Here is a 13,234-nt window from a genome sequence, read left to right on the forward strand (position 1 = left end):
AAAATGCTATGGACGTCCTTTTTTTTTTTTTGGGTCCATTTTCAAACCATAGATGTCCGAATGCAAGACGTCCAAAACAGAGGAGGAGTGGCTTAATGGTTAGTGTAGTGGGCTTTGATCCTGGCAACATGGGCTCAATTCCCACTGCTGCTCCTTGTGACTTTGGGCAAGTCAAATGTACGAGGGGCATTTTTGGATATGACATCTAAGTCTGAAACATCCAAAATCAGAACAGGGAAGGTCATTTTCTACAAAAAAAAAGTCTGTTTTCTTTTTGAAAATGCTGTTTGGAAAATTGTTTTGTGATTTGAGGGAATAAGGGGAGGTGATCCCCGATTCTCTCCAGTGGTCATTTGGGACACTCTTGTGTGGAGTAGAGGAGTAGCCTTCTGGTTAGTGCAGCAGACCTTGATCCTGGGGAAGTGGGTTCAATTCCCACTGCAGCTATTCGTTATAAAATCAGGTCTAGCTCAAAATGTCTAAGTTTTAGTCTTGGACGTTTTTGTTTTGTTTCGTTATGGCTGAAAGACGTCTAAATCATAGGAACGCCCAAGTCCCGCCTTGAACTCACCCCTGGCACGCCCTCTTGAGATTTAGACGTCCTTCTGATGGACTTCAGAGAAAGACGTCTGTATGTTATGTTTTAGTTAATGCATTTTCATGGTATATTTTATCAATTTCTATTAATTCTGTTTTTCTTGTGATAACCTGCCTTGGGCTTTTTTATGAAAAGGTGAGATACACGTTGAAATAAATAAATGGTTCTTTATTATAGTGCTGTTCAACTTTTGGAGGGGAAGTTCTGCTTTAAGGTTTTAAAGCCCATCTTATTGGAATTTTGTTTCCAACTATTGAATAAAATTCTTAGTGAAAGTAAGTCCCTGATGTTGCCAGTTCACGAGTCTTTCCCCTCATTTTATAAATTTTCTTTCCTCTCTTAGGGGGGTCTTTTGCTAAGGTGTGCTAGCGTTTTTAGCTTGTGCTAAAAATCAGCTGACACTAAACGCTGAGATGCCCATTATATTCCTATGGGTGTCTTAGGGGCTCGTTTTAAAAGTACTTAGATTTACAAAGTTTCATAGTAACCTAAGTCTGAGTGCTTTGAAAATATGCCTCTTAATGTTTAGCACCAACGAAAAACTATAGCACACCTTAGTAAAAGACCCCCCTTAAAGAGTTGCAACCTGAACCTCATGAGGGATGTTTATTTGATGTATTGGTCTGGTTGGCACTGCAGCACATGTTAACCAACTGGAAGAACACGGATGCCAGTAAAAGTACTTTCTGGTGGAACACGGTGAATCTCTGCCTTAAATATGAGTTAATTGCAGCTGGAAACACTAACCAGCTGATGCACTTTGAGAAGGTCTGGTGTCTGCAAGTAGATTTCTTTAAAAAAGAAGATACATGTCAATTATTGGGGGACTCAGTGAGGTGGCTCCCTCTTCCTAATGCTGGTACTCAGATGGGTGCTTGTTCAGTACATCTACAGAGGCATCATGAGTCTTTGGTTCCTGCAGTGGTAGCTGACAGTGTTTCTCTAATCAATGTGGAAAGTATGTTTGTTTCTAGTATATGACTGTGCATCTTTGTCTTCTCTTCCCTCCCTCAAATGTTAGCAATGGGTAGATTGGTATTTTGTGTGGATTTATTTTCTGCCTTTTTGAAGGAATTCACTCAAGGCAATGTACAGTAAGAATAAATCAAACATGAGCAATAGACAATTACAGCAGTAAAAATATTCAAATAACAATGCAAAGTATGGCATAGTATACTACTTACAATGGCAACACAATACATATTAGAACATTTTAACTGACAGTGTAGGTAAAAGCAAAGATGGAACATATAGATAGGTAAGAGAGTTAGAGGAGTTAGAAAGTAAGGTGACTAATTTAAAGAAAGGCACATATGAGGTCAGCGAGATGGTTAAATATTATCTCAGCTAGGGTAGGAGTGGATAAACATGTCCTGCTGCAGTATGCGCAGCCTGTTCCACTCCTTGTGTGTGTGAGTGAGACTAACAAGTTAGTTACTTCTTCCATTAAAGGCCTGGTTGAAGAGCCAAGCTTTAACCTGCTTCCAGAAATAGAGGTAGTCTTCTGTTAAGCAGAGCCTTTTAGTGAGTGCATTCCAGAGTGTGGGGGCTACTCTGGAGAAGGCTCGCTTGCAGGTATCACATCATGCAGTGTCTTTTGGAGAGGGTGTAGTTAGTTATAGTCCTTGAGAGGACCTTAGTGTCATTGGAGGTGTGTAGAGAATCATCTTTCCAATATCGAGCGGCTTGAAATGCCAAGGATTTCGCGTGTAACTTTAGGCACTGGCATTTATGCTTGCTGAAAGCTGGCGTAAATGCTGGCACCTATTTTTCGACAGTTGGGCGTGCAAATGACAGTATTCTAAAACATTGTGCCTAACTTCTAGGAATGCCCCCTGATCTGCCCATACCCTTCCCCTCCCATGACCGTGTCCTTTTGAGTTGTACGCTAGGTGCGGATCTTATAGAATAGTGAAAATCCAAATCGTTACCAATTAACTCCAATTATCCATTGTTGACACCTCACTAACTAATTAATTTGTGCACGCACCTGCTCTGGGCCCCCAAATTGCAAGCACAACTTTGAGCAATCTCCTTTTTTCTAGTTTGATCCCTGGTGCTTCCTTCCCCAGCTCATGATAGGGACGAGGGAAGCCCCGCCCAGTGCATCCCAGGATGGGGCAGGGCAGGGCGTGGCCATTTTGAAGGCAGCGCTGGAAGAGGAGAAAGTGTGCTACTCCCTCCTCCATCACGGAGATAAGGGTGGGTTACTACTACTACTACTTGACATTTCTAAAGCGCTACTAGGGTTATGCAGCGCTGTACTAGACCACCAGGGCAGGTGGGGGGTTGTGCTGGCAACTCACTTGTGGCACCAGGGATGTTTTTTGGGGTATGAGCGGGGTTAGGGGGTCTGGAGATCCACTGGATCTTTAGCACGCCTGTGCCTTGTGGCGGGGGGGGGGGGGGGGCAGGGAGACTGGAAGTCTGCTGGACCTCCAGCCCCCCATGTTGCTGTCTGGGTTGAAGCGATGATGGGTGTCCAGGATACAGTGGCAGTCCGGGGCTGCCTGACCCTGACAGGGAGGAGGCGGGGGCAGAGCCTTAACTCTAATGCCAGTTCTGAGGTGGTGTAGGGTTAAGGTGCTATTCTGCCCCTACGATCAGAACGCTGTTCTCTGATCATAAGGGCGGAATCTGTAGAGCTCATTTAAATCTGCTGTATTGAGGGGCACAGGCGCTGTTTGCCCGATGATCATGGGTGCAAAGGTAAATGCAGGCAGTAATCTGATGCTAGTGGCCTCTAGCACTCGCATTTACTTTTGTTCATTAAGCTGTCAGTGACTACTGGGCCTCTGAGCCAGTGCACTCTTGGTGCCGTACAGTGGCCTTGCTGTTGGGCAAAGGTTTCTTGTCGAACAGTAGAGAGGTGTGGTAGCCGTGTTAGTACACTTTTATAGGTAATCAATAGAAATAAAACAAAATAAAACATGGAAAAGAAAATAAGATGATACCTTTTTTATTGGACATAACTTAATACATTTCTTGATTAGCTTTCGAAGGTTACCCTTCTTTGTCAGATCGGAAATAACCAAATGTTGGTAGATGACAGTATATATGAGTGAAACATCAAAGCATTTCAGTGACAGTCTAACAGGATGGGGGTGGATAGGTGAGAGGGAGACAGGAGAGCTCTGCAATTTACAAAGCAATACAATGTTATGCTTTGTAATGGGCTAGAAAACCCAGATCTTTAAGTCCTGTCTGGTGGGTGTCAAAATATTTAATCATTTTGACTTCAAAGGTCTTACGTTCCCGTATTGTTTTAAAGTTCCCTTTCAGGATCCTTACCATGAAATCACTGGTACATGTTCTGGTTTTGTAAAGTGCTGTCCCACAGGCATGACATCTTTGTTTGTACTGGCATTTTTCATATGATGTCTATGTAAATTAAATCTCTTCTTTAGCATCTGACTTGTTTCTCCAATGTAGCAGCCTTCATCACACTTTTTACACTGAATGATATATACCACATTGGAAGATGAGCATGTGAAAGATTCCTTAATATTGAATATTTTTCCTTTGTGAATGATCGTGGGGTCCTGTGAGATATTTTGACATAGTTTGCAGCTGGATATATTGCAAGGATGTGTGCCATTCTTTTCTTTTTGAGTCTGTGTTGGGAGCTTACTTCTTATTAGCTTGTGTTTTAAGTTGTGTGGCTGTCGGAAAACCAGCACTGGTGGGGATGGGAATATCTCTTTCAGTAATTTATCCTCCTGGAGTAGAGGCTGCAGATCTCTTATGATTTTTCTTAATTTTTCTAGCTCTGGGTTGTATGTCACTATAAGGGGGATTCTGTCTGTGGTTTTTTTTTCTTTGTACTGTAGCAGATTTTCCCTGGGTGTTTTGAGGGAGGAGGCAATATTCTTGGAGATTATATTGGAGTTCTAGCCTTTCTGTTCGAAGGATGCAGTCAGGATTTAGAGGTGTCTGTCTCTGTCCCCTGGGTCACAGCAGATGCGGTGGTATTTTGTGGCTTGGCTGTAAATAATGGATCTTTTTGTAAGTGAAGGGTGGAAGCTGGAGTTGTGGAGGTAGCTGCATTTGTCTGTGGGTTTCTTGTATATGGATGTTTGTATATAGCCATCGCTGATTGAGACTGTGGTGTCCAAAAAATTGACTTTTTCTGGGGAGTAGTCAATTTTGAATCTGATTGTAGGATGGTATGTATTGAAGGAATTGTAAAATTGTTTCAGAGTTTCTTCCCCCTCAGTCCAAATCATAAAAATGTCATCGATGTACCGGCAGTATTTTAGGGATTTGGTCTGGTATGTATTCAGAAATGTCTCTTCCAGCTCAGCCATAAAGAGGTTGGCATATTGTGGTGCTGTCCTGGTGCCCATTATTTGTAGATAGATATCATTGTTAAAGCGGAAATAGTTGTGAGTTAAAATTAATTTGATTAGTTTTGTAATGGTTTCTGGTGACTATTGATGGTCCAGTGTGGATGTTTTTAGGAATTTCTCACATGCAGCTATGCCATCTGCATGGGGAATGTTGCTGTATAGTGATTCTACATCCATCGTGACCAGAAGGGTGCTTGGTGGTAATTGCTTGATATTTTTCAATTTATTCAGAAAGTTTGTGGTGTGTTTTATGAAGCTGTTTGTTTTGTGCACGAGAGGTTTCAGAATTCCCTCTATGAGTCCAGATATTTCCTCCGTGAACGTGCCAATACCCGATATGAATGGTCTTCCAGGGTTTCCAGGTTTCTGGATTTTGAGTAGCATGTAGAATGTGCCCACAGCAGGCTGGTTTGGTATGAGTTTCTTCAGATGTGGCTGTACTTGTTTAGGAAATGTTCTGATCAGGTCTTTCAGCTGTTTTGTATAATCCTGTGTGGGACCCTCACTTAGTTTCCTGTAGTATGTATTGTCTAAGAGCTGTCTGTGCCCTTCTTCAATGTATTTTTTTGTGTCCATAATTACCACTGAGCCACCTTTGTCTGTGGGTTTGATGGTGATGTGTTGGTTTGTTTGCAGAGGGCCAGATGCACTAAACAAAACGAGCCTTTAACGAACAAATTTTTAACCGTGGCATGCATTAAAGGCCATTTTCTGACGACGCTAGCAGCTAACGAAAACAGAATGCAGATGAGCAATTCGTATAGAAACCCTATTGAAATGAGATGCACTAACGTTTTCCGCTTGCCCTAACGCTGGAAAACTACCGGAAAGCTAACGAGAGGTCTGTACCTCTCGTTGGGGCTGCCCGGCTAAAAAGTTAAATGTAAAAACAAAAACAAAATCGCGAAGGGGGCAAAAACGCGCGTCTGGAGCGTCCTTTATTGACGCCCAAGGTCGCTGCTGCTCTCCGCTCCCCCTGCATTAAACTAAAAGGAAAAAGGATTGGGAGGGGGCAAAGGCGCTCGCCAGGAGCGTCCTGTATGGACGGCTTTGCCCCCCACGCCCGAGATCCCCGCTGCTCCCCGCTTCCCCCTGCATGAAAAATCAAAATTTTAGCAGCCCCGGCCCCCCTCCCTTCCTCTCTTCCTTTCTCTATCTCCCCCCAGCTCTGCCTCCCGCCATCCTCCACCCCTTGTCCCCCACCTGAGGTCGCCGCCGCGCCCCTCTCTCTCTTACCGGGCCCACACAGTGCCTCTCACCTCTGTGTGAAGGCGCTGCATGGGCAAGAAGAACAGCTGATGCCTCTTCGCGGAGTCTTCGGGCGTCCCTCCTTTCCTCCTGGGCCCGCCCCCATCTGATGTAAGTAACCTGCGTAGGTTACTTACGTCAGACGGGGGCGGGCCCAGGAGGAAAGGAGGGACGCCCGAAGACTCAGCGAAGAGGCCCCCATCTGATGTAAGTAACCTACGTAGGTTACTTACGTCAGACGGGGGCGGGCCCAGGAGGAAAGGAGGGACGCCTGAAGACTCCACGAAGAGGCATCAGCTGTTCTTGCCCGTGCAGCGCCTTCACACAGAGGTGAGAGGTGCTGCGCGGGCCCGGTAAGAGGGAGGGGGGGCCCAATGGAGGGGGGGAGCGGTGGTGATGACCTCGGGGGCGGGGCACGGTGCGGAGGACGGCGAGAGGCGGAGCTGGGGAGAAATAGAGAAGGAAGGAGGGGGGACCGGGGCAAGCCTAAGTGTTGATTTATTAATGCAGGGGGTAGCGGGGAGCAGCTGCGACTCGGGCGGGGCGGGGAGGGGGGCAAGGCCGTCCATAAAGGACGTGTTTGTTTTTGCGTTTTTTTTTTGTTTTTATTTTTTACGTTTGTGGCATGCGCAGAGCAGCCAGCATAACGCTTGGCTGCTCTGCGCATGCTTTACGGGCAGATTATTGACGGGGATTACACCAGTTTAACGATTCTTTAATGCATTCTACTTTACAATACCGCACCGAACATGTGCAACTTGTTTTTTTAGTGCATTCTTCGTTTTTTCAAATTCAGTAAGGACTTTTACGTTTTAGATTCTTTTACGTTTGGTTGCTGCATCTCCCTCAGAGTTCTTATGGCCGCTGTTTCTGGTGGAGTAAGATTATACAGAATTCTCTTTTTTTTTTGTTGGAAAGCTGTGATTTTACTCTATGCCTGAAGCTTTCTATGTTGTCCAGTTTGTAATTTTGTCCATCCTGTGGGGTGAAATAAGTGTTCTTTTGTTTAAAACTGTATTCCGGTCTGTTGGGGGTCCCTTTGTTGTGGAAACGTGCCTGCAGGAATGCAGTATTGACACTGCAGGGCCTACAGGTTCCTGCTGGCGCATAGGCCTGGCAATCACTGGCTATTGTCACCATTTTCTCAGATTCAGTTTTGGGGAGGAGTTGGAGTAGAAGGAATGGAGATCATCGGGGTGAGAGGAGCAGCGGAGGTCCGTGGGGAAGAACAGTTCTTATGAAAATAAGAATGATAAAAAGTAAGCCTAGGGACCTCTTGAGTACCCAGTGCACTGATCTGACCCCTGCAGCCCCCTCATCCCTCAAATGTTCTCTTTTACAGGTGAAGTGCATTGATGTTGTTCAGGCATATGTGAACAGGATCCAGGAGGTGAATCCAATGGTAAATGCCCTGGTGAAGGACAGGTGAGTACTGAGTACGTGAGAGGACTTTACCGGCACCCTGCCAAACACTGAAGTGAAACACAGTAACAGCCTTTTATACTTTTGAAAAAAATAAATCTTTGCAGCTGATATCACCAGTCTTATTTTTTGTTTATCTGCAAATTAGTTCAGAGTCCAGCTGAAGAAGCATGCATAACAGAGTAGCTATCAAGCTAAAAAAAAAAAAAAAAAGCCATTTCACTCTCAAATAAAAATAAACTATCACCATCTAATGTGGTTGAACCTATTCACTGTACAACTTTTGTGTCTTTGAGCTGTGCCATTTAACTGAAGAACTCCTTTAAAGAAGAGACTATATTGGAGAGGGGATTGATAGGAACAGCGAACTCGGGGAAAGTATCGGAATCCTTTGGTGAGATAGTGGTCTTTGGCTTATACAAATCTGCTGTCTTTATCTGGACCGTTTGGTAGAATCTGCAGGTCCTGGGGCTTTTTGGGTTTTAAGTTCTCTTCTAGAGCAATCTGTTCACAGCCCACTGGTGCTATGGTAGGGATCCTAGCCCCACTCTGGGGATCACCACTAGATTACAGATTTATTGTAACTCTGGTATATTAAATATTGGGAATGTATCGTATTGTAAGCTGCCTAGAATTAGTAGATAGGTGCATTAAATAAATGAAAGACACCCATAGACAAGTCAGCACTGCCTAGAAATATTTTTCCAAGCCTGGTTACCCCAGGAGATAAGATTGCTGGCATTCCTCTGCCACTGTTAGCTCTAAGCTAAGCAGGAGGCTTCCTCCTATAGTCATGTTAGTGGTGGGTGTTGTTTCACTAGCATATTTTCAATAATGAGGGACAGGTAAACTCTGTAGGACTCCAGGGAACCTGCCTGTCCCTAGTGATTGAAAACACAAAATTGAAGCACCCCCCCCCCCACACTGGAAGCAGTGGAGTTGGAGGACTCCCGCTCAGTTTAGAGGGAACAGTGCACCGTGTAGCTATGTGCCGGTACCCCCACCCCCTGAGTCTACTGCCATTGCTACTGCTGTTGCTGCCAATTCCCCGTCCCCCCTCAGATCTAACACTGCTACTGCAGCGCTGAATAAGCTGTGCCTCCACAGGCCCAAGCTCCAGTTTTGAATCCCATTCTACTCTGATGACTTTCTGTCGCTTACCTGGCTTACTATCTTCCACCATCCCTATTTGCTGGATACCAGAACTAAAAGAATCAGGAATGCTGCTGTTTGGAATTTGCATAGATCAATTTAGCTCATAGAAAAGTTTGCTTTCTTTGGCCATTTTGCAAAGATGGATGATGGTATCTTATAAATTCCTTTTGCAGAGGTGGGATTCAAGAAATAGTTTCAGTGCATGAGTGGAGGAGTAGCCTAGTGGTTAGTGCAGTGGACTTTGATCCTGGGGAACTGAGTTTGATTCCCACTGCAGCTCCTTGTGACTCTGGGCAAGTCACTTAACCCTCCATTGCCCCTGGTGCAAAGTAAGTACCTCAATGTAGTTGCAAAAATCTCAGAAAGGCAGTATATCAAGTCCCATTTCCCTTTCCCTATATGAGATTCTACATGGAATGTTGCTACTATTGAGATTCTTTTGCTACTATTTGAGATTCTACATGGAATGTTGCTATTCCACTAGCAACATTCCATGTAGAAACCTGCCCTTGCAGATCAGCGCTTCTGTTTCTGTGAGTCTAATTTCCTGCATGTACGTGCAGGACGTCAGACTCACAGAAACAGAAGCCTGCACGGCTGCATTGGTAATCTGCAAGGGCAGGCTTCTATATGGAATGTTGCTAGTGGAGGAATAGCCTAGTGGTTAGTGCAGTGGACTTTGATCCTGGGGAACTGAGTTCAATTCCCACTGCAGCTCCTTGTGACTCTGGGCAAGTCACTTAACCCTCCATTGCCCCTGGTACAAAATAAGTACCTGGATTATATGTAAACCACTTTGAATGTAGTTGCCAAAACCTCAGAAAGGCGGTATATCAAGTCCTATTTCCCTTTCCCCCTTATACTAAGTGGTTGCCATACTAGAACATGGGTTCTACCCATCTGCATCCGGGAAATGTTCTGCTGTTGGGCTAGTCATGTTTGGTATTTAGTTCCCTTCTGTACTGATAGGGAGTTCTTGCAGTAGGTCATTGGGTTTGAATTCTTGTTGGATATCCTTTGCACAGTCCGTGCTGTGTGTAAAGATACGGTTACTAAGAATACTTTTCTTCAGCAGGAAATTAGATGAAATAGAAAATGATAAAGACCATATTGCCTATCCAGTCTGCCATCCCATACCAACTTCCTCTCTCTGACAGATTCTAAATGTTTGCTCTACGCCTACTTGAAAAATAGCTGGTTAAAAGATTGACCTTAGGCATGATGTTAACCTTTAATTACATATCCAGTCCAACTACTAGCACAGATTTCTGGGAGAAAACTGAGTTACCTTGACCCATTTGAGGCCTAACTACTGGTAAGCTGTATTCCAGCTAAGCACTGTGGCCCCGATGCTCAAAAGTGAAGGCGGGTCCTAGAGGCTATTAGTACCATACTAGCACCTGCATTTACCTGCGCAAAGGGTTCTAGCATGGGAAACGATGAGCGCTCCAGGTACTAGCTCAGATAGCATTCAAATGTAGTCAAGCTTATGTAAATGAAGTCATTTTGTATTCCTCCCCGATGCTCAGAAAAGAGCACCCAAAACAAAACTGCCTTACCGCTGCAAAAAACAAAATAACGCTGGGTTGGAGCAGGCGTTAGGATGTCGGAAAAGAGGATGTCTCATGATTCTTATGCTTCTCTCATGACTCTTTTTTTCCAAAATCTGCCGGTTTTGATTGCGTTTAGAAGCAGAAGGAAGCCTGTGGAAGCCCTTAAGCGTTGGGCGTGAGAAACAGAAGACTCAAGCAAAAGCACACATTGGCACCTGCTTCCTGCATCTAAATTTAAAGTGTCCGTGATAAAAATAAATAAATTAAAAACGCCCAGTGAAAGCACTCATTGGTGTCTGTTTCCTGCATCTAAATATAAGTATCCAAGCTATAAAAAAAAAATGCTTATATTTAGGTCACAGAAAACAGAAGCCAATGTGTACTTCACGTTTGGGTTTTACCAGGTGCATGCGCACAGGAACCAAGCTTACCACAGAACTCTTCTGCGCATGCACCAACATAATCCTCCCGTGTCAAAGCACAATCCTCCCACCAGACTCTCTAATGCTCAACGCTGTGAGTGGGCCTATATTTGCATCTCTTTAGCATTGAAAATTAGGGTGTTCTTCTGTGCTGCTCTGGCAGTATTTTTGTGGAGCTATTTGGAACAGTGTCAGAGTTTTGAGCATTGAGAACTGGGTGCATTAACTTTATGTACTAACACTGACTATCTCACATCTGCAACGTGTCCCACATTGAGTAGGAAACTCCGGCTTTGGAACAGCACTTCCTACCCAAAATGAATAAAGTCTCGCAGGATACGGGAGATTCAGGAGCCAACAAGTCAGTGTTTTCTCTACCTGCATGTGACTACCAGCAGCTGGAAGTCTCACAGCCAAAACTTCCTGCTGTGAGATTAACAGACAGGAAGCATCGGCTGCCAGATTTGAAGCTGGCCAAGATTGTAGTGCTGGCAAAGAAGTGTTTGAGAGAGACATATGCAAAACGGGGCAGGGCATGAACTGGGTAGTGGTTTGGAGCCAAAGTCTTCTGCTTAAAAATTTCTCCCCCTTGGCATCTCTGCTAACTGCTTTTCTCACACAGGTATGAGGAAGCTCTGCAGGAAGCCCGCCAGGTTGATGAGATGCTGCTGATAGGAGAGGAGGATGAGGAATCATTGAAGGAGAAACTTCCCTTTTTGGGTGTTCCTTTAACTGTGAAGGAGGCATTTGCACTGCATGGTATGTTTTCATGACAGCCATTGTTGGGTACCAGTTTTAAATATTTGTAGCCTTTGGCAGAAGGGTTACCATTGTACATTTGGTGGAAAGGGAGCAGTAACCAACAGAGCCCAGTCGCTCCTACAAAAGATGTTTTCTCCACTCACGAAAGGCCGCCTTCTAGGTTGATTTCAGTTACAATTTGTTTGTCACTGTATGTGGAGCTGCAGTACAGCTGATTGGACCCACTCACCTCTTGAAATACTTAGGAAGAATTTCTCTGGTAATTGGTCTCTATCAGGACCCTTAGACTGATCCCCCCTCTGGCTTGTTCTGCTTCTAGGGTAGTTTCCTTGCAGGCTGCTTGCTTGACTCTTCCTTGATCCATCAGCTGCTCCCACTCCTCTTCCTCCTTCTCCTTCTTCTCCTTAAATTAGACCTAGTCAGTCTACAGTAACACTAATCTCCCTGGTTGCTATGACCTAATTTGCCCTCAGAGGCAGCTTCCTTTTCAGGCTGCTGAGTCCCTGTAGGTTCCTGCAACATATCTGCCACTAGAGTCTTCTATGCAGTTCTCCCTTTGGACCTTAAGTAAATACACAGTGAGTGGCAGTAAGGTCCCCCCCCCCTCGAAATGGCCTCGTGGCAAGAGCTTTACTTGCCGTACGACCACTTCCTGCAGGATTTACCTGCTGTGGTAAAAGGGGGCCTCAGCGTGCATGAAAAACATGCGCCGATGCCAGCGCAGGCCCCCTTTTGCCGCAGTTTAGTAAAAGGTGTCCATAGTCTGTTAGGGGGTGAGAAATGGGCAGAGGATACTACTACTACTACTACTTAACATTTCTAGAGTGCTACTAGGGTTACGCAGCGCGCTGTACAATTTAACAAAGAGAGACAGTCCCTGCTCAAAGAGCTTACAATCTAATAGACAAGTGAACGGTCGGTCTGATAGGGGCAGTCTGGATTCACCGAACGGTAAGGGTTAGGTGCCGAACGCAGCATTGAAGAGATGGGCTTTAAGCAAAGACTTGAAGACGGGCAGGGAGGGGGTTTGGCGTAAGGGTTCAGAAAGGTTGTTCCAAGCATAGGGTGAGGCGAGGCAGAATGAGCGGAGCCTGGAGTTGGCGGTGGTGGAGAAGGGTACTGAGAGGAGGGATTTATCCTGTGAACGGAGGTTACGGGCGGGAACGCAAGGGGAGATGAGGGTAGAAAGATAGTGAGGGGCAGCAGACTGAGTGTATTTGTAGGTAAGAAGGAGAAGCTTGAATTGAATGCGGTATCTGATCGGAAGCCAGTGAAGTGACCTGAGGAGAGGGGTGATATAAGTATATCGGTTCTGGCGGAATATGAGACGTGCAGCAGAGTTCTGAACAGACTGAAGGGGGGATAGATGGCTAAGTGGGAGGCCGGTGAGGATTAAGTTGCAGTAGTCCAGGCGAGAGGTAATGAGAGTGTGGACGAGAGTTCGGGTGGTGTGTTCAGAGAGGAAAGGGCGAATTTTGCTGATGTTAAAGAGGAAGAAGCAAACACCCACAGAAGGTGAGCTCTCCACAGGAAAACCAACGAAAGGCAAAACACACAGTGGATCCAAAAAAAGGGTCCTCTCACAATGAGTGTCTTCCTGAACAAGGTCTTTATTAACAATAGCAGAATTGACCCGACACGTGACGTGTTTCGGCCGTGGGGCCTGCGTCAGGGGTCTAGTATTATCTGTAGAAAAAAGTGCCTTGTAGATCAGATGAAAAAATA

The 13,234-nt window shown here is 45.1% G+C and overlaps 1 protein-coding gene across 1 annotated transcript in view; it reads left to right on the forward strand.

The window, feature by feature from the left end:
* The window catches only part of FAAH2 (fatty acid amide hydrolase 2), a 90,131-nt gene that overhangs the window by 14,762 nt on the left and 62,135 nt on the right, over nucleotides 1-13,234 (forward strand). Inside the window, exons 2-3 of the mRNA XM_030210354.1 lie at nucleotides 7,538-7,620; nucleotides 11,370-11,506. Of these exons, the coding sequence (XP_030066214.1) occupies nucleotides 7,538-7,620; nucleotides 11,370-11,506 (220 nt within the window). The remainder of the gene's footprint in view (nucleotides 1-7,537; nucleotides 7,621-11,369; nucleotides 11,507-13,234) is intronic.

Source organism: Microcaecilia unicolor, chromosome 7 (genome assembly GCF_901765095.1).
Source record: "Microcaecilia unicolor chromosome 7, aMicUni1.1, whole genome shotgun sequence".
Lineage (NCBI taxonomy): Eukaryota > Metazoa > Chordata > Amphibia > Gymnophiona > Siphonopidae > Microcaecilia > Microcaecilia unicolor.